Below are 22,651 nucleotides of genomic sequence, written 5' to 3'. Positions count from 1 at the left end.
TATTAAAATTAGAATTTAAAACCAATTTCACGGACGTACTCTAAATTACCCGAAGACCTCCAGAACCTTTACATCCTGGACATTGTTTTAATGACGTGAAACCCCAAGCTTCGGCACCACCAAGGTAGGTAACTCATTATCCTTTAAATAGTTAATCTAGGAGTGTGTGAAAAGAGAGAAGAGAAAAACAGAATCGCTTCTTTCGCTCTTGTGCCCCCCCACCTTTTCTGTGTTGTATTTTGAAGGAGATGCGAGTTGGCAGCACAGGAGAGGATTGAAGATTAATGGTGTAAAGGGGGGCTCTGACAGCCTTTCCGCCGGTCGCGGTTCTTCTGGGTGGCCCCCGATTGGTCTTGGATGTCACTTTTGCTACTTAATCTTGCGTACGTGAAGCAGCCTGATGGTCTTTAAAATCTGATTACTCCTGCACAGACATGAACTGGTTAAGACCTCTAAGAAAAATAATGATAATGTCATATTTAAAAGCTTTAAATGAAGCTCACCATGAAACCTTATAGTATTAAAATATATTTAAATCCAAAATTTTGCAGAGAAACAGATGGACTACAGTCAGTAATTGTAGAACTACAAAGTGCTTCTATATGGTAAGTGGAGCTGATAAAATGGACAGTGAGTGTAAAAACAAGGAGGTGGTTTTAATGTTATGGCTTAACATTATGACCGCTTTCCTAATATTGTGTTGGTCCCCCTTTTGCTGCCAAAACAGCCCAGACCCGTCGAGGCATGGAGTCTGACACCTATCTATCAGAACCAGCATTAACTTCTTTAGCAATTTGAGCTACAGTAGCTCGTCTGTTGGATCGGACCCCACGGGCCAGCCTTTGCTCCCCACGTGCATCAATGAGCCTTGGCCGACCATGACCCTGTCGCCGGTTTACCACTTTTGATAGATACTGACCACTGCAGACCGGGAACACCCCACAAGAGCTGCAGTTTTGGAGATGGTCTAGCCATCACAATTTGGCCCTTGTCATGTCAAACTTGCTCAAATCCTTCCGCTCGCCCATTTTTCCTGCTTCTAACACATCAACTTTGAGGATAAAATGTTCACTTGCTGCCTAATATAGCCAATCAAGGAAGACGGGCATCATGGCTATTCTTTGTACTAGCGTTGAAGTGGTGGAACATTCCCTGTCTGTTTGAACCATAAGAAAAAGACTATTAAATACTATTAATACCTCTTTACTAAGCACTAAGCAGTGGATAAGAGTGTCTGCTAAATGCCGTAAATGTAAATATAAATGGTTTACTAAACTGGGTACCATCTAAATATGAATTCATGTGTTTTTATCTTGGTGGCACGGTGACTCGGTGGGTAGCACTGTCGCCTCACAACAAGAAGGTCGTGGGTTCGATCCCTAGGCGGGCCGATCCAGGTCCTTTCTGTGCGGAGCTCCGTTTTCCTCCCACAGTCCAAAAACATGTAGTCAAGTTAATTGGGGACACTGAATTGCCCTATAGGTGAATGCCAAGGTGACCCGTTCAATGGGTAAATTAAAGCTTAAATAATTGACATCTTAAGTCATCTGTCAATTTGCCCTCACAAATAACATTGAACATGGAGAGAGAGCAGCTTTACCATTAATCATAAAATTAAGTAATTTCATTCAGTCTTCATCAGATAGCATTTTATTTTAGGTGCAGCAGATCCAGAATAAAGATTGGCATCGGGGCTGATGTGCAGTGATACAATAAGTGCAATCACAATTCACAATTTAAAAAGTATACTACTTACTTGTAATTTACTTGTAACTTATATGAATTTCCCCCCTTTGTAGATACTTGATGTTTAAATTTGGTCTGGGTTGCCCTAATTCTTTAGTTGCTAATTTATCCTGATTACACGATGGAGTTGCTCCGAACTGAGGTGATGGTAGTCATGTTGACGAGATCGCGACACCAGGTTACGTGTGACGCAAGCACGTAAGTGCGAGCCCTCCCGGAAGCCATTCAGATTGTATTGCAGCGCCTGCAGTTCAGAAAAAAAGTGCCTTAACATGAGAGTCTATGAGAGCAATCTGGGGCGATTTTCAGTTAGATTGAAGTCGCCCCGAAAGGGGCGGTACTGTACGGAACACAACTCGACGCTGATTGGACTACGATATTCCGAGGCAAGACAGACTCCAGAACAGTCACAGCTGTGATAGAAAAATTTCTTCCCTTTCGCCCTTTGGTGGTGCGTCGCCCGATCGCCCTAAGGAACGAGCCGCCCCTGATGTGTGTGTATGTGTGTCTGCCATGCGATGGACTGGCGCCCCGACCAGGGTGTTACTGTGTGCCTTGTGCCCACTGAAAAGCTAGGATAGGCTCCAGCACCCCAACCACGACCTTAATTGGATAAGCGGTTAAGACAGTGAGTGAGTGTTTTTATCTGTTATATACTTTATTAGTATTATAATTAAAGTAATTTTATTTTTAGTGTTCATGTATGTATTTTATCTTAGTACATTATTATAAAATAGTTATTTTTGTAGATTTTGGTGTTAGTATAATAACCCCTAACTTTGACCTGTCGAGCTGAAGAGGTTCGTCCTCAATCGCGTTTGGAACGGTTTGGTCTCTGCTGCACCCCGTAGTGTGTCCGCTGTGTAAACATGGCCTCGTCAATGTCACTTATAAATGGCTTTACTCGACTTTCTTTGCGCAATTTTATCACCAAAACACCATTAAGGTAATAAATTTATTTATTTATTTTTATTATACACGTATTTTGTCAGGGTGCTAAATTGTCGCTTAGTTTTAGTATATGTAGCTTTGCGTTAGGCTAGCGTTTGTAGCGTTAGCGTTAGCCTGTGAGCTAATTAGCTTAGCCAGCTTAGCTATGTTAGATAGGTCGAAAAAGGAACATTCACGATTGTGTTGTTTATTATGGCACGTTGTTTACATTTAAGTTCGTTCGTAACAAATTATACGCTTTAATTGAGGTAAAATCCTCAATTTAGAAATGTCTAATGTAAACATAAAAAGAACTGCATTATAATATCAAAAATTATAATTAAAATAAAATAAATGTGCATTCCAATGGCTGTTTGTTAACAATTCTGCATGTCACAGTCAGAAATATATTAAATCTTGGGCTGATGGTAGGGCTTGTGTTAAATACAGCAGATTCAGTGTTGCCACTCTTTATTTTATATACATTTTATATTTGTATACTTTATATTCACAAACAAAAAACAATAAGAATATTAGTATTAAGATTTAAAAATTGCAATACAGTGGTACCTTGAAACTCATCATCAATTGGTTCTGGGAGTGGCGTTGAGTTTCAAGGTATTTATTTCCATAAGGATGTATGGACAACCTGTTCATGTGTTCCATGGTCCTGTGGACACTGATCAGCCATAACATTAAAACCACCTCCTTGTTTCTACACTCACTGTCCATTTTATCAGCTCCACTTACCATATAGAAACACTTTGTAGTTCTACAATTACTGACTGTAGTCCATCTGTTTCTCTACATACTTTTTTGACTTGCTGTCACCCTGTTCTTCAATGGTCAGGACTCTCCCAGGACAGAGCAGGTATTATTTAGGTGGTGGATCATTGTCAGCACTGCAGTGACATTGACATGGTGGTGGTTTAAATACCGTGTCCACTCCATTAGACACTCCTACCTAGTTGGTCCACCTTGTAGATGTAAAGTCAGAGACGATCGCTCATCTATTGCTGCTGTTTGAGTTGGTCATCTTCTAGACCTTTATCAGTGGACACAGGACGCTGTTGGATGGATGGATGGATGGATGGATGGATGGATGGATAGATACTTTATTGATCCCGAAGGAAATTAGAGAAAAATATTTTTGGTTGGTGGACTATTCTCAGTCCAGCAGTGACAGTGAGGTGTTTAAAAACTCCAGCAGCGCTGCTGTGTCTGATCCACTCATACCAGCACAACACACACTAACACACCACCACCATGTCAGTGTCACTGCAGTCCTGAGAATGATCCACCACCTAAATAATTCCTGCTCTGTGGTGGTCCTTTGGGGGTCCTGATAATTGAAGCAGGCTAAAAAGGTATGTAGAGAAACAGATGGACTACAGTCAGTAATTGTAGAACTACAACGTGCTCCTATATTTTACTTGTGGTGTCTTTATGTTATTAATACACTATATTGCCAAAAGTATTCGCTTGTCTGCCTTTACACGCATATGAACTTGAGTGACGTCCCATTCTTAATCCGTAGGGTTTAATATGATGTCGACCCACCCTTTGCAGCTATAACAGCTTCAACTCTTTTGAAAGGGCTTTCCACAAGGTTTAGGAGTGTGTTTATGGGAATTTTTGACCATTCTTCCAGAAGCGCATTTGTGAGGTTAGACACTGATGTTGGATGAGAAGGCCTGGCTCGCAGTCTCCGCTCTAATTCATCCCAAAGGTGTTCTATCGGGTTGAGGTCAGGCCAGTCAAGTTCCTCCACACCAAACTGGCTCATCCACGTCTTTATGGACCTCGCTTTGTGCACTGGTGCGCAGTCATGTTGGAACAGGAAGGGGCCATCCCCAAACTCTTCCCGCAAAGTTGGAAGCATGAAATTGTCCACAATCTCCTGGGATGCTGAAGCATTAAGAGTTCCTTTTACTGGAACTAAGGGGCCGAGCCCAACTCCTGAAAAGCAACCCCACACCATAATCCCCCCCTTCCCCCACCAAACTTTACACTTGGCACAATTCAGTCAGACAAGCGCCGTTCTCCTGGCAACAGCCAAACCCAGACTCGTCTATCGGATTGCCAGACAGAGAAGCGTGATTCGTCACACCGGAGAACACGTCTCACTGCTCTAGAGTCCAGTGGCGCGTACTTTACACCACTGCATCTGACGCTTTGCATTGTGCTTGGTGATGTAAGGCTTGGATGCAGCTGCTCGGCCATGGAAACCCATTCCATGAAGCTCTCTACACACTTGAGCTAATCTGAAGGCCACATGAAGTTTGGAGGGCTGTATCGATCGACTCTGCAGAAAGTCAGCGACCTCTGCGCACTATGTTCCTCAGCATCCGCTGACCCCGCTCTGTCCTTTTACGTGGCAGAGTCGCTGTCGTTCCCAATCACTTCCACTTTGTTATAATAGCACTGACAGCTGACTGTGGAATATTTAGTAGTGAGGAAATTTCACGACTGGACTTGTTGCACAGGTGGCATCTTATCACGGTACCACGCTGGAATTCACTGAGCTCCTGAGAGCAACCCATTCTTTCACTAATGTTTGTAGAAGCAGTCTGAATGCCGAGGTGCTTGGTTTTATACACCTGTGGCCATGGAAGTGATTGGAACACCTGAATTCAATTATTTGGATGGGTGAGTGAATACTTTTGGCAATATAGTGTATTAGTTGGAAGATCTGAAACATCGAAATGTGACAGATTAACTAAAATTGAAGAAATCAGGTGGGGGCAAACAAGTGGGCAAATAATGGGCAGACAGACTGTCCTTGTTTGTTCTATATCATGTGTTTTTTTTGTTTGTTTGTTTAATTCTTTAATTAATTCATTTCATTTCCATGTTCTGTCTCGCAGGTCAGTTAGCACGTCAGGATGTCTGGCCCAGAAACAAGAGCAACAATCACAGCTCATCACGGTGGATGAGAAACTGGTAAGAGTAAAGTGCTTTGTCTTGGTCTTGGTCTTGTTTCTACACTCACTGTCCATTTATCAGCTCCACTTGCCATATAGGAGCACTTTGTAGCTCTACTATTACTGACTGTAGTCCATCTGTTTCTCTGCATGCTTTGTTAGCCCCCTTTCATGCTGTTCTTTAATGGTCAGGACCCCCACAGGACCACCACAGAGCAGGTATTATTTAGGTGGTGGATCATTCTCAGCACTGCAGTGACACTGACATGGTGGTGGCGTGTTAGTGTGTGTTGTGCTGGTCTGAGTGGATCAGACACAGCAGCACTGATGAAGTTTTTAAACACCTCACTGTCACTGTTGGACTGAGAATAGTCCACCAACCAAAAATATATCCAGCTAACCGACTCAAACAGCAGCAATAGATGAGCGATCGTCTCTGACTTTACGTCTACAAGGTTGACCAACTAGCTAGGAGTGTCTAATGGAGTGGACAGTGAGTGGACACGGTATTTTAAAATACCACTCGTACCAGCACAACACACACTAACACACCACCACCATGTCAGTGTCACTGCAGTGCTGAGAATGATCCACCACCTAAATAATACCTACTTTGTGGTGGTCCTTTGGGGGTGCTGACCATTGAAGAACAGGGTGAAAGGGAGCGAACAAAGCATGTAAGGAAACAGATGGACTACAGTCAGTAATTGTAGAACTACAAAGTGCTTCTATATGGTAAGTGGAGCAGATAAAATGGACAGTGAGTGTAGAAATCAGGAGGTGGTTTTAATGTTATAACTGATCGGTGTATATAGGAATATAATAAGACTTCCTAATGTCCCAAAGCAGAATTACGTAGACGTGGACCCCAACATTGTGCTGCATATCAGATCATGGCAATTAAAGACCTGCGTGATCGCGGCTCAGTCCTGGCACCGTCTCACCCCGCTGCCTGCCCCGGCTTGCTCTCGTTAGTAATTACTGTTTTATTAAGCATGCTGAGCTGCGAGACAAACCGCTTGGCTGGCCACCGATACACAGCTTTACACGGCATGTCCACTCACTTAAAAGGATGCGTTTCTTATTATTAGAAAAAACTGATTTATGACTTTAAGGCTTTAAAATATGGCACCGGACCTGGGGTCATGGGGACATGGCTCGATCTCTGTGGAGCCGTTCCAACAGTTAAATACGTTCTTTTAAATGCTAGCTAAGTTGCACCTGGTGGAAGTTAATTAGTGAGGGTTTAGAAAGAACCGATTAGCCTTAAATCATCTCCGCTGTTATTAATCTGCCGTGAGGCTCATTTGTGGTATGATTTATTATCGCGATTATAAACAAATACTATCACGCCGCCAGCTAAAAGTCATTTATCCCGTCTGTCAAGAAATGAAATGGCAAAGTCTGGGTTCTGGGAATGTACAAAGTGACGTGCGGAAAAAAGAGGAAGAGGTTCGTGCCAGCTGTCTGATCGGCATGCAGTGATTGTTCTGTCTGGATGTCTCATTAACTGCACAATTCCCCTTCGGTGACCGTGAGTCTGTCTGTGCCAGTCCCTCAGACAAAACGCCTTAGTTAATTAACTCGCTACGCGCCGAGACCGTACCATGCTTGACTAGGGATAAAATAAATGCACGTTTCACCACCTTGGCTTAGCATTCAGCCATAACATTAAAACTGTCACAGCTCCACTTACCATATAGGAGCACTTTGTAGTTCTACAATTACTGACTGTAGTCCATCTGTTTCTCTGCATACTTTTTTAACCTGCTTTTACTCTGTTCTTCAATGGTCAGGACCACCACAGGACCACTTCAGAGCAGGTATTGTTTAGGTGGTGGGTCATTCTCAGCACTGCAATGACATTGACGATTGATGGTGGTGGTGTGTTAGTGTGTGTTGTGCTGGTATGAGTTTTAAAATTTATACCGTGTCCAGTCACTGTCCGCTCCTACTTAGTTGGTCCACCTTGTAGATGGGAAGTCAGAGACGATCGCTCATCTATCGCTGCTGTTTGAGTCGGTCATCTTTGAGATCTTCATCAGCGGTCACAGGACGCTGCCCACGGGGCGCTGTTGGCTGGATGTTTTTGATCGGTGGACTATTCTCAGTCCAGCAATGACACTGCTGTGTCTGATCCACTTATTCCAGCACAACACACACTAACACACCACCACCATGTCAGTGTCACTGCAGTGCTCTGAATGATCCACCACCCAAATGATACCTGCTATGTAGTGGTCCTCGGCGAGTCCTGAGCATTGAAGAACAGCATGAATAGGGGGAACAAAGCATGCAGAGAAACAGATGGACTACAGTCAGTAATTGTAGAACTACAAAGTGCTCCTATATGGTAAGTGGAGCTGATAAAATGAACAGTGAGTGTAGAAACAAGGAGGTGGTTTTAATGTTATGGAGAGCCGGAGAAACTCCATCCTTTAAAACAGACCACCAGAACCTCCCATCAGCACACACACACACTCACACACACACACACACACACACACACACACACACACACACACACACACACACACACACATACATCTCAAGTGTCTGTTTTGTCTAGGTCGTCTCTCACACCAGGTGCTCGTGCGAAGATTTCAAGGCTGGACGACTAGGTCAAAGGATACGGCTCTCGAAAGAGGAAATTACAAGAGGCTCCGGCGCTAAACACTCTTTTGATCGCTTACTTACCGAGAGAAAGTAGACGCCGACTTCGTACTGGGACGATGTTTATTAATTTAGCATTGGTTTGGATACAGCGTCAGATTCCGTCCTCGTACACCACCAACATTGTCATCCTGATCGTCTGTCAAGAGGAGTTTTGACCCCCTTACTTAGTACACTCTTGAGATGGGGTTTATGATTGATGTGCCATCAATGTGCATTGGTAATGGGTCCCCAGCTACCACCTTTTTTCTACCCAACAGGATGCCCTTCATCTGTCATTAAGGCTTCCTGAATTATAGACTGTCCAAATATTTGGAATACTGGATACACCCTTGGCTTAGCACCAGTTCTAAAGGCAGCAGTTATAGCCTCAAGTCTTTTTGACTCTCCAAAGATGTTCAATCGGGTTCAAGTCTGGGCTCTGGCTGGACCACTCAACGACATTCACAGAGTTGTCCCGCAGCCACTCCTTTGTTATCTTGGCTGTGTGCTTTGGGTCGTTGTCACGTTGGAAGGTAAACCTTCGCCCCAGTCTGAGGTCCAGAGCGCTCTGGAGCAGGTTTTCTTCAAGGATCTCGGTGTACTTATGCCTGGTTCACACTACACGATTTTTGCCCTGATTTTCGCTCGGCGACTGGTCGGCGCTAGATTTGCCGGCTCGGGAGCAACTCGGCGTTCGCTCGGCGATCGAAACCCGGCTCTTAATTCTTAAGTGTGAACTACCCAACAACTCGATCCGACTGGCTCGCCGAGTGCTCGGCGACCGAATCGAGATATCTAGCATGTCAGATATCTGAATGGGTGTTTCCCGACTGGCAATGAGTGCTATGTCGAACAGCCAATGAGAACGCAAGATACAGCGTGAGAAGAATTGCAGGTGAGGAGTGTACAACTTACAGGGGCTTAATACAGTTTATACCAGAATACACAGGTGTTACACACAAGTTTTACAGTATTTCTGATTCCTTATCGTTCTCTACAAAACACCAACGTTGCATTGCTAAAATATTTATTAACCTCCAACTCACTACACAACAACCCAAGCCAAATCCACTATGATTCATTTATTTTTTCTCTTTGTTTTTACGTGCGCAAACTTTGATCGCTCCCTACTTGTGCATTTTAGGACGTGGTATCATTAAACCTCTCGTCACATCTTGCGTGTGTTTTCGTAACAAAATGATATTTGTGAGAGCAGAGAAGCTCGCCTGCGATTCCAGTTGGTGATAGATGGTGTAGTGTGAAACCCTCTATCGCCGATCAGTCGTGTAGTGTGAAATACACACCGACCGAAAGACTCTCGAGTGCAAAAGATTCAGTCGTGTAGTGTGAACTGTACAGCGACCCGGCAAAGCAGAAAGTCGTGTAGTGTGAACTTGGCATTAGCTGTGTTCATCTTTCCCTTTCATCTATCAGGACTGGTGGCCCCGGACCTGCTGCTGAAAAACATCCCCACATCATGATGCTGCCACCACCATGCTTCAGTGTAGGGACGGCATTAGTCAGGTGATCAGCGGTGCCTGGTTTCCTCCAGACGTGATGCTTGGTATTCATCAGACCAGAGTATCTTGTTTCTCATGGTTTGAGAGTCCACTAGTGCCTTTTACTAAGGAGGTCACTCTACCATAAAGGTGTGATTTGTGGAGGGCTGCCTGGATGGTTGATCTTTTGATAGGTTCTCCCATCTCCACAAGGATACGCTTGAGGATCTCCCTCACCTCCCTCCAAAGGCCCGTCTTCCCCGGTTGCTCAGTTTGGTCGGGCGGCCAGGTCTAGGAAGAGTCCTGGTGGTTCCAAACTTCTCCCATCTGCGGATGATGGTGGCCACTGGGCTCATTGGGACCTTCAATGTTGCAGAAATGTTTCTGTACCCTTCTCCAGATCTGTGCCTCGATACAGTCCTGTCTCGGAGGTCTACAGACGATTCCTTGGACTTCATGGCTTGGTTTGTGCTCTGACATGCACCGTCTACTATGGGACCTTATATAAACAGGTGTGTGCCTTTCCGCCTGTACCCTAACTCTTCCATTCAGCCCGCTAACATTTAAACGACCTTGGGTAAATATTGACGCTTGCATATGGTCCCAGTTTGCCAGATAACGTCGGTGTGAACCCGAACGCATCCTGTCCCGAAAGCTCCAAACACCCCAGATGGCTCGCGAGCGAAACTTGAAAAGAACCAATGCTTCACCAAGACGAGAAGACGTCGCCTCCAAACAAACAGGTGGCGTGTTGCTAATAGCATGCGGAAATGCGTCTTCCCACACACACACACACACACACACACACACAGTCTGCTCCACCTTCATGGCTCAGCGTAACGTGAGAACGGATAAGCCCCTCGGTGCCAACTGCTCCCCCCTTTCACTCGCACAAGTACTACATGTTTGTTTCTATTAGTGACCCTTCATGTCCGACGCGTTATTAACCCGGTCGGGCTTCAAAGACGACCACGTTGCGCAACATGCCAGCGCCACGCGGACACAACTCGGCTGTCGAGGTCAAGGGTCAGGTTTTGCTTCCTTTTCAGAAGTTTGATTCCCCGGCGATGAAACACCCCTCGTCGTCCCAGATAGAGGTCAACCCTCATCCAATAACATCCTGACTGCGTTGGTGCTGACAGATCACATTTCAGGCTTAATAAGCCCTCGAACGCACATCATTACGTCAACGTCCGTCTTGGCGTCTCCATCATAGAGCGCCGGCTAGGGCTGCACGATATATCAGTTTAGCATCGTCATCGCGATGTGTGCATGTGCAAGTCACATTGCAGGACGTGCGATGTCACTTAATGCAAATTAAATCAAATACGTCATGCTACAACTTTTTTGCTGCTTGACACAAAACGAAAATTCACACCGTTCTCATTTTCCATGACGTATCTACCAGTGTGTTCGAAATCCTAGTGAGCCGCCTCGCTGTCTTACTACCTACATATGCAGCTGCCTCAGTAGAGAGGATTCTAATAAGACATTAACTTTTATAAGGCAGGTTATTTGAACGTGCTACTTAGCGATTCCATCGGGTTTCAGCGTTTAGCATTTAGCATCTTGCCATTAAATCCAATAGAATGAGGTGGGACAGCGCTAACACGTCAATATAACATCTCGATTCGTGTACAGAAAACTGTTACATTTGCTGACAAGCCCAAACTTGCAAATAAAAGCACTTGTTAAAAATCGATAATTATTTATTTACATTTGAAAATAACTTTGTCCGCACCGTCAGCCATGTTTATTTTTCTGTGAGAGAAAATATGCCGCAATGAATTCTGGGATTGCCTTCATCACTAAGGACGCTTCCGATTCTCACTCGTTCTTGAGTCAAAATAACATTGAAATAATGAAAGTTTAGTAAGGCATCTCGGATTTTGAACAGGTGTATATAGCTGCTATTTTGTTTGTATAGTTTTTTTTTTTTTTTTATAATGTTTACTTCTTGAAGAGGTTTTGATTGTGAAATAAAATATTAAATGACCCATTTTGTCAATCCTGTTAATTCCCTCATGTGATATTGAAGCTTTCTTAGTTTAATGCTCAGTTTCAACCGAGTACAAAGATGTAGCTTGTCATAAGATACATGCATTATTAATATTATTAATAATGTAGTGAAAATTCCTGCATTTTTTTTAATATCGCAATATATATTGCAGGAAAAAAAAATCGCAATGTCAGTTTTTTCCAATATCGTGCAGCCCTAGCGCCGGCTCTTAGTCGTAGAGTAAAATCTACGAAACGGACACAGGACGCAAGCCTGAGGCAGCTCTTAACGACCCGTTCACAGTTTTTGGGACGGGAAGCCACCTCTAGATGAAAAACAGGAATCCACCCCATCCTCCCCAGGTGATGAACGAGACCCGAGAGCTCACGTCCCTGCCAGGTATTATTACTTCGGCGTGTCTGGCATCGGATTAAACAAACGCACACAGGTTCGAGTTTTGCTTGCGTGCCGTGCTCAACAAGTTTTTGATTTTCGTCACAACTGCTTACTCGCACTGTACAACCCCAAATCAGAAAAAGTTGGGACAGTGTGAGAAATGCAAATAAAATAAAAATGCAGTGTTCAGAAGTGATCCCGCTGCGCTTGATTGACTGTTTTGCATTGGACAGTGATAATTGCTATTATTATTGCTGTTATAGGGCAGTGGTTGCTAAGTGGAAGGTACTGGACTAGTAAGACTGCCAAGTTGCCACTGTTGGACCCCTGAGCAAAGCCCTTAACTCTTAAGTATTCGGTCCACTACATTCCTTATACTAAATACCTCCTTGTTTCTACACTCACTCTACACTCACTTACCATATACAGTAGAAGCACTTTGTAGTTCTACAATGACTGACTGTAGTCCATCTGGACTACAGTGGTCAGGACTCTCCCAGGACCACCAAAGAGCAGGTATTATTTGGGTGGTGGATCATTCTCAGCACTGCACTGCAGTGACACTGACATGGTGGTGGTGTGTGAGTGTGTGTTGTGCTGGTATGAGTGGATAAGACCCAGCAATCACTGTCACCGCTGGACTGAGAATAGTCCACCAACCAAAAACATCTAGCCAACAGCGCCCCATGGGCAGCAACCTGTGACCACTGATGAAGGTCTAGAAGATGACCGACTCAAACAGCAGCAATAGATGAGTGATCGTCTCTGACTTCACATCTACAAGGTGGACCAACTAGGTAGGAGTGTCTAATACAGTGGACAGTGAGTGGACACAGTTGTCTGATCCACTCATGCCAGCACAACACACACTAACACATTACAGTGTCACTGCAGTGCTGAGAATGATCCACCACCCAAATAATACCTGCTCTGTAGTGGTCCTGTGGGGGTCCTGACCATTGAAGAACAGCATGAAAGGGGGTTAACAAAGCATGCAGAGAAACAGATGGACTACAGTCAGTAATTGTAGAACTACAAATTACTTCTATATGGTAAGTGGAGCTGATAAAATGAACAGTGAGTGTAGAAACAAGGAGGTGGTTTTAATGTTATGGCTGATCAGTGTATAACTATAATACACCAAGTGTAGAAACGACAGCGTTTGGCATCCATCAGAACCCACGTGGGAAAACCATGAGAGCTTCCGCCTGCGTCTGAGGGAAGTGACTTACGATCCGAATTCTCGTCCTCAGAACTTCCCGGCAGCTCGCCGGCCCACGTGCCGCTTTACAAGTCCACCTTCCCGCTCCCGGCCTGCTATCGTAATCAGACGGGCTACAGTCACCCCGCCGCCGTGTGTGTGGCACTCCAGAGCAGCCGTCTCAAAATCACCTGAGCGTCGGGGGCCGACCGAAGCGCTTCCACGGTGGGATTCCCACAAGGCCCTTCTGAATCTGAATCGAAATACACATGTTCCACTGAATTCCTTTTTGATGAGGCATAGAGGAAGTCTTGTTTGAAGCGAATGCGAGGGTACTACTGTTTGCAGGACTCGCACATCTGTTTGGCTTAACATAGTGATTGCTACATTCTTTGGCAGGAATTGTATTTCATATTGTTGAAGGGGGAAAAAAGAATTAATTCTTTAATTCTAGTACTTGATTTAGCGCTGGACGATTTTCACGATTAATTCGAATTAACGTTTTCACACGGTCGAGAATAAAATACCAACAAAAGCTATTCTCACAGGTAAAATGCTCACTAGTAACATTAAAACCACCTCCTTGTTTCTACACTCACTGTCCATTTTATCAGCTCCACTTACCATATAGGAGCACTTTGTAGTTCTACAATTACTGACTGTAGTCCATCTGTTTCTCTGAATGCTTTGTTCACCCCCTTTCACCCTGTTCTTCAATGGTCAGGACCCCCACATGACCACTACAGAGCAGGTATTATTTAGGTGGTGGATCATTCTCAGCACTGCAGTGACACTGACATGGTGGTGGTGTGTTAGTGTGTGTTGTGCTGGTATGAGTGGATCAGACACAGCAGCGCTGCTTGAGTTTTTAAATACTGTGTCCACTCACTGTCCACTCTATTAGACACTACTACCTAGTTGGTCCACCTTCTAGATGTAAAGTCAGAGACGATCGCTCATCTATTGCTGCTGTTTGAGTCGGTCATCTTCTAGACCTTCATCAGTGGTCACAGGACACTGCCCATGGGGCGCTGTTGGCTGGATGTATTTTTGGTTGGTGGACTATTCTCAGTCCAGCAGTGACAGTGAGGTGTTTAAAAACTCCATCAGCCTTGCTGTGTCTTATCCACTCATACCAGCACAACACACACTAACACACCACCACCATGTCAGTGTCACTGCAGTGCTGAGAATCATCCACCACTCAAATAATACCTGCTCTGTAGTGGTCCTGTGGGGGTCCTGACCATTGAAGAACAGGGTGAAAGGGGGTGAACAAGTCATGCAGAGAAACAGATGGACTACAGTCAGTAATTGTAGAACTACAAAGTGCTCTTATATGGTAAGTGAAGTTGATAAAATGGACAAGGAGGTGGACAGGACGCTGCCCGTGGGGCGCTGTTGGCTGGATATTTTTGGTTGGTGGACTATTCTCAGTCCAGCAGTGACAGTGAGGTGTTTAAAAACTCTATCAGCATTTGAGCTGTGTCTGATCCACTCGTACCAGCACAACACACACTAACACACCACCACCATGTCAGTGTCACTGCAGTGCTGAGAATGATCCACCACCCAAATAATACCTTCTCTGTGGGGGTCCTGACCATTGATGAGAAACAGATGGACTACTGTCAGTAATTGTAGAACTACAAAGTGCTCCTATATGGTAAGTGGAGGTGGTTTTAATGTTATGGCTGATCGGTGTATTTTGGCATTAACCCATTTTTTTTTTTTAGCAATTTGTGTGGCCGAAACACCTGGACTTAGTAATCAGGCCATTAGTGTACAGCTTGCACATTTCTCTCGTTTACACCAAGCTAGCACAAAAGCTCCGGCGCCCACTGCCCCTCGTCCCGGGCCCGAAAATGCTCCCATGCGCTTCACCCGCCGAGGTGTCAGAAATATAGACACGCTCTTACGTGACGAACACCTCGCCAGCTTTTCACCCCTGCGCTTAAAGCCTGGCATTCTGTCTGCATACCGGGGATCGCCGGGCCCCCATGAATAGTGTCAAACTTCATAGTTCTCATTTCGCTTCCTGTACATGGCTGGAGAAACATGCAGCGTTTCCCCTTTGTAGTTCCCTCTTTTCGCACCTTTTTTCACCCCTCTCTCTTTCCAAGAAGCAGCGTATTTAAGCCGCTGTCGCCTGCTTTGTGCGGGAGCCATTGTGCTTTCGTCTGGTGCGCGGATCACCCTGCTAGTTTTTGTTGCCGTAATGAATTCAGGCATAAAAGTCTAGACGACCCGTTTTTTTTTTTTTACATCACGGGGGCAATGAAGTGTGTTTTCAGTCTAGTCTAGAATCTCAAGTGTTTATACGTAAAACCACCTCCTTGTTTCTACACTCACTGTCCATTTTATCAGCTCCACTTACCACATAGAAGCACTTTAATTCAAGTTCTACAATTACTGACTGTAGTCCATCTGTTTCTCTGCATGCTTTGTTTGCCCCCTTTCATGCTGTTCTTCAATAGTCAGGACCCCCACAGGACCACTACAGAGCAGGTATTATTTAGGTGGTGGATCATTCTCAGCACTGCACTGACACTGACATGGTGGTGGTGTGTTAGTGTGTGTTGTGCTGGTATGAGCGGATCAGACACAGCAGCGCTGCTTGAGTTTTTAAATACCGTGTCCACTCACTGTCCACTCTATTAGACACTCCTACCTAGTTGGTCCACCTTGTAGATGTAAAGTCAGAGACGATCGCTCATCTATTGCTGCTGTTTGAGTCGGTCATCTTCTAGACCTTCATCAGTGGTCACAGGACGCTGCCCATGGGGCGCTGTTGGCGGGATATATTTTTGGTTGGTGGACTATTCTCAGTCCTCCATCAGCGCTGCTGTGTCTTATCCACTCATACCAGCACAATACACACTAACACACCACCACCATGTCAGTGTCACTGCAGTGCTGAGAATGACCCACCACCTAAATAATACCTGCTCTGTGGTGGTCCTGACCATTGAAGAACAGCATGAAAGGGGGAGAACAAGGCATGCAGAGAAACAGATGGACTACAGTCAGTCATTGTAGAACTACAAAGTGCTTCTATATGGTAAGTGGAGCTGATAAAATTGACAAGGAGGTGGTTGTAATGTTATGGCTGATCGGTGTATTACATAAATGTGTTTACCCTGATTGCATAGTGGTGGTACATTAATAATGCCGTATAGTAGACCTGTAGTAGACTGTATTTCAGCAGCTCTCATTCAGTCTGGCTAAATGTTATGAGACAACCCGCAACACACCAGTTCGTACAGGTTTCTTTGTCTGGCTTTTATGCTAAAGAGCCTCTTTTACAGTGAAACAGCGGACACGACTGATCAAATTTTGATTCCTTGAAGTCGTAATAGCCGTTGAAGTGTGTGGAGAGCTGAAGAAAGAGCTGCCTCTGAGACTCGGAAACTTGGGTGGCTACTGTTGTTTGTCATGCTGAGGTGTGTGTGTGTGTGTGTACACCAACTTCCCAATACTTGTTAGCTGATTCAGCAAAGACCTTTTAGATATTTCTGCTCACTACTTAAATCATTCATTCTTTTGTTTTCACACCTTAAAGCCCAGGTTTCTGGCCCATTAATGAAGCCCCATGGTGAAAAAAAAAAGGGATCACAATGGACTGTCTCAAAGCATTTCGAGTGTGAGAAATTAGCTTGTCTAGACAAAGTGCACGTCTGCATTCAATAGGAAATATTTGGGCTTTTATGCCCTTTAGGTGTAAAGCATGTGAGACTGCCAAGCTGCTTTTTTTTCCACCCCTTATATTAGCCAGCAGGTGAACATTTTATCCTCAACGTTGATGTGTTAGAAGCAGGAAAGATTGTGATGGCTAGACGACTGGGTCAGAGCATCTACCAAAAGTGGTCCAAGGAAGGAACAGTGGTGAACCGGCGACAGGGTCATGGGCGGCCAAGGCTCATTGATGCATTTGTGGGAGCTACTGTAGCTCAAACTGCTGAAGAAGTTCATCCTGGTTCTGATAGAAAGGTGTCAGAATACACATTGACCAGTCAGGGTGCCCATACTGAGCCCTGTCCACCGCCGAAAGCGCCAACGATGGGCACGTGAGCATCGGAACTGGACCACGGAGCGATGGAAGCAGGTGGCCTGGGCTGAGGAATCACGTTTTCTTTTAGATCACGTGGATGGCCGGGTGCGTGTGCGTCGCTTACCTGGGGAACACATGGCACCAGGATGCACTACGGGAAGAAGGCAAGCCGGCGGAGGCGGTGTGATGCTTCGGGTGACGTTTAGCTGGGAAACCTTGCGTCCTGCCATCCATGTGGATGTTACTTTGATACGTAGCACCTACCTAAGCATCGTTGCAGATCATGTACACCCTTTCATGGAGATGGTATTTCCTTGATGGCAGGATAATGCGCCCTGCCACAAAGCAAAAATGCTTTAGGAACAGTTTGAGGAGCACAAGAACCAGTTTGAGGTGTTGACTTGGCCTCCAGAATCCCCAGATCTCAATCAAATTGAGCATCTGTGGGACGTGCTGGACGAACAAGTCCGATCCACGGAGGCCCCACCTCACAACTTAGAGGAGTTAAAGGATCTGCTGCTGGGAACATCTTGGTGCCAGATACCACAGTAAACCTTCAGGGGTCTATTAGTGGAGTCCATGCCTTGATGGGTCAGGGCTGTTTTGGCAGCAAAAGGGGTACCAACACAATATTAGGAAGGTGGTCATAATGTTGTGCCTCATATGGTTATATATTTTTTTCCCCAGGACATCACACCTATAACCGGTGTTCCAGAGGAACACATCACGACCCGTAAGGTGCGCATCTTCGTGCCAACACGCAACACCATGCAGTCAGGCGTGCAAAACACCAAGAAGTGGAAGATGGATTTCGACACACGGGAGCGATGGGAGAATTCTCTGATGGGATGGTCCTCTACGTAAGTTCATGATCAGTCACATGATGCCCATGAGAGATTTATTTCATTGCAGACAGGATGAACCTGAGATATTTCATATTTTATCTGGTCAACTTAATTTAATTTATTATTAAACATCCATTAATGCATTTCAGGCCTGCAACACATTTCAAAAGAAGTGGGGACAGTAAAGCATTTACCACTGTGTAACGTTGCTATTCCTTTTCACCACACTTAAAAGACGTTTTGGCACCGAGGATACCAAGTGATTTAATGTTTCAGCTTTTATTTTGTCTCATTCTTCCTACAAACACGTCTTAAGATGTGCAACAGTACCACACATTCTCTATTGGGGACAGGTCAGGACTGCAGGCAGGCCATTCCAGTACCCGTACCCTCTTCTTCCTCAGCCGTGCCTTTGTAATGTGTGCAGCATGTGGAAAAGACGACGTTTTGAAGGCAGCACATGTTGCTCTAAGATCTCAATGTACTTTTCTGCATTTATGTTGCATCACAGAATTGAAAATGACCTTTGCCAAGGGCACTGACACACCCCCATACCATGACAGACCCTGGCTTTTGGTTCCTGATAACAGTCCGGATGGTCCTTTTCGTCTTTGACCTGGAATGCTGATTCATCTGACCACAATACACGTTTATACTGTGTGATGGTCCATCCTAGATGCCTCCGAGCCCAGAGAAGTCGACGCCGCTTCTGTACATGGTTAACATAAGGCTTCTTTTTTGCACAGTAAAGTTTGAAGTGGTATTTGTGCATGTAACTCTGTATTGTAGTGCTTGACAAAGGTTTGCCAAAGTAATCCCTCACCCATGTGGTTATATCAGCTATTGTTGAGTGGCGGTTCTTGATGCAGTGCCGTCTGAGGGATGGAGGATCACGGGCGTTCAGCTTAAGCTTGCGCCCTTGGCCTTTACGCACTGATTCGTCCAGATTCCTTGAATCGTTTAATGATATTATGCAATGTAGATCATCTGATCATCTTTGCTCATCAGAAACTCCTTTCCTGGATGCTGCTTTTGTACCAAACCATGATTACAATCACCTGTTTGGAATCACATCATTGTTTAGTTTTTTCACCTCATTACTAGCACTAAATTGCCCCCGTCCCAACAATTTTTGGAATGTGTTGCAGGCCTGAAATGCAGGAATGGATGTTTTATTAACAAATGAAATGAAGGTAAAAAAATACAATCACATTTACTGGTGCCCACTTGTGTTACTTGACCTAACTTTGTTCTTCAGGGCTGATCCTCTGTCCAACATGGTCCTAACATTCAGCTCTAAGGAGGACGCCATCGCTTTTGCTGAAAAGAATGGTGAGTTGTCTGTTTTTCTACTTTCCTCATTAGCTGTTTCCCAAATCTTTAATCTAAAATACTGTTCCCTTTTTTTTTCAGGTTGGAGCTACGATATAACCGAGAAGAGAACGCCAAACCCGCGAGTGAAGTCATACGCAGCGAACTTCTCCTGGGATAGAAGGACCAGAAGGTCTGCTAAATAAACAGATCATATAAGACTTGTAAAAATTACATTTAATACCATGTCTAATTAATAGTCCTAATAAAGCATTGCTCAGACTTGACTTGTTTGGATTCGTCTATAGTACTCTATAGTATTGAAAAGTATTTGCCGACTGTAGTACATCCGTTTCTCTGCATGCTTTGTTAGCCCCCTTTCATGCTGTTCTTCAATGGTCAGGACCACCACAGGACCACCACAGAGCAAGTATTATTTAGGTGGTGGGTCATTCTCAGCACTGCAGTGACACTGACATGGTGGTGGTGTGTTAGTGTGTGTTGTGCTGGTATGAGTGGATCAGACACAGTGCTGCTGAAGTTTATAAACACCTCACGGTCACTGCTGGACTAAGAATAGTCCACCAACCAAAAATATCCAGCCAACAGCGCCCCGTGGGCAGCGTCCTCTGACCACTGATGAAGGTCTAGAAGATGACCGACTCGAACAGCAGCAATAGATGAGCGATCGTCTCTGACTTTACATCTACAAGGTGGACCAACTAGGTAGGAGTGTCTAATAGAGTGGACAAGCACAACACACACTAACACACCACCACCATGTTATTGTCACTGCAGTGCTGAGAATGATCCACCACCCAAATAATACCTGCTCTGTAGGGTTCCTGACCATTGAAGAACAGCATGAAAGGAGGCTAACAAAGCATGCAGAGAAACAGATGGACTACAGTCAATAATTGTAGAACTACAAAGTGCTTCTATATGGTAAGTGAAGCTGATAAAATAGACAGTGAGTGTAGAAACTCTGAGTTTATGCTTCAGAATTAGTTAAATGGTCATACTCAGGTGTCCACATAGTTTTGCCCATGTAGTGTACATTGAGTAAATACAGGTGGTGGACAAAATTATGACTTAAATAAAAAAAGTAGCTTGATTGAAGCTTGAAGTGGCTGTGAGACAAACACAGCTGCACAGACAAGTTCTATTAGCCTGATTTCCAGTAAACAAATGGTATCGAATGTAAACCAACTCTGACGATTAGCACCTGAATACGTGAGATTTTAAAGCCACATGAGGCGAGAAAATCTGACCACCTTCCTAATATTGTCTTGGTCCCCCTTTTGCTGCCAAAACAGCCCTGATCTATTGAGGCATAGACTCCTTTACTAGACCCCTGAAGGTGTGCTGTGGTATCTGGCACCAAGATGTTCCCCAGCAGCAGATCCTTTAACTCCTGTAAGTTGTGAGCTGTGGCCTCCATGGATCGGACTGGTTCGTCCAGCACATCCCACAGATGCTCAATTGGTTTGAGATCTGGGGAATTTGGAGGCCAAGTCAACACCTCAAACTCGTTCTTGTGCTCCTCAACCATTACTGAACCGTTTTGCTCTGTTGCAGGGCTGAAAGAGGTCACAGTTATCAGGGAATACCGTCTCCATGAAAGGGTGAACAAGGTCTGCAACGATGCTTAGGTAGGTGCTATGTGTCAAAGTAACATCCACATGGATGGTAGGACACAAGGTTTCCCAGCAGAACGTCGCCCAAAGCATCACACCGCCTCCGCCGGCTTGCCTTCTTCCCATGGTGCATCCTGGTGCCACGTGTTCCCCAGGTAAGCGACGCACACGCACCCGGTCATCCACGTGATCTAAAAGAAAACGTGATTCATCAGATCAGATCACCTTCTTCCATCGCTCCGTGGTTCAGTTCCGATGCTCACGTGCCCATTGTTGGCGCTTTCAGCGGTGGACAAGGGGTCAGCATGGGCACCCTGACTGGTCACTGTGTAGTCTGACACCTTTCTATCAGAACCAGCATTAACTTCTTCAGCAGTCTGAGCTACAGTAGCTCGTCTGTTGGATCGGACCACATGGGCCATGACCCTGTCGCCGGTTTACCACTGTTCCTTCCTTGGACCACTTTTGATAGAAACTGACCACAGCAGACCGGGAACACCCCACAAGAGCTGCAGTTTTGGTAGACGCTCTGACCCAGTCGTCTAGCCATCACAGTTTGGCCCTGGCTTCTAACACATCAACTCTGAGGATAAAATCTTCACTTGCTGCGTAATATATCCCCCCCACTAACAGGTGCCGTGATGAAGAGATAATCAGCGTTATTCACTTCACCTGTCAGTGTATAGTCAACAAGTATTCATGTAAAAAGATATACCAACTGTGATTTTGCAAATACCACAAGTGGGCTATTAGCGTATTAAAATAGCATCAATATTTCCCAGAATGCCTGTAATTAAGACCTGACGTTTCCAAGAACAGCATCAGGCAGATCGAACGCCTAACAGAACACGTTGAGCGTACTACCCACCACTTAATTAATCAGCTGTTCCAGTGGTGTAAATATTTTATTACCCTCGTAAAATAGTCAGTTTGAGGTCTTTGGGCTCCGGTCCAAAATCCGTGGGTGGATTATTTCATTAAATCCAAACAGTTTACGCCGGAGCGGCGGCCTCATTTAGGAAACCGTGCGGGGAGCTCGCGGCTCATGAATACAAATGGAGCGCACGGCGGAGGGGAAAAACGACTCTTACATCGTCACTGTCTGGTAAACACCGGTCGCTCTAGACAGAAAACACCTGCACTTGTGAGGGAAAAAAAGAAAAGCAAAAAAGACTCCAATACATCAAAGAGATTTGTGCTGGAAGTATAAAAAATAAATAAAATAAGGAAATCAGACCGCTGATGTGAGTTTACTAGGAAAGAATCCTTATAAATACATTATGACAAGACAAATGAAGTGGCAGACAGCATTACGTCAAATATAAATGAAGTGTAAATAACGTGAAATCATTAGTGGAAAGTGTTTTTTTTCATGGTTTTTATATTCCAAACACAAGGCGAGAGAGAGTAGTTAGCATGACGGACGGAAAGGGGATTTAATGGCGTAAGGATTTGAG

The 22,651-nt window shown here is 44.8% G+C and overlaps 1 protein-coding gene across 1 annotated transcript; it reads left to right on the top strand.

Moving 5' to 3' along the window:
- The first annotated feature begins 2,584 nt into the window (after window positions 1–2,584).
- On the top strand, window positions 2,585–19,839 carry ndufs4 (NADH:ubiquinone oxidoreductase subunit S4). Its single transcript, XM_063018100.1, has 5 exons — window positions 2,585–2,692; window positions 5,544–5,619; window positions 18,089–18,261; window positions 19,505–19,578; window positions 19,660–19,839. The coding sequence occupies exons 1-5, from the start codon at window positions 2,616–2,618 to the stop codon at window positions 19,761–19,763; spliced, it is 504 nt and encodes a 167-aa protein (XP_062874170.1). The 5' UTR covers window positions 2,585–2,615; the 3' UTR covers window positions 19,764–19,839.
- Window positions 19,840–22,651: the final 2,812 nt, after the last annotated feature.

The sequence above is a fragment of the Trichomycterus rosablanca genome, chromosome 21 (genome assembly GCF_030014385.1).
Source record: "Trichomycterus rosablanca isolate fTriRos1 chromosome 21, fTriRos1.hap1, whole genome shotgun sequence".
NCBI lineage: Eukaryota > Metazoa > Chordata > Actinopteri > Siluriformes > Trichomycteridae > Trichomycterus > Trichomycterus rosablanca.
This window is presented reverse-complemented; position numbering and strand designations above follow the sequence as displayed.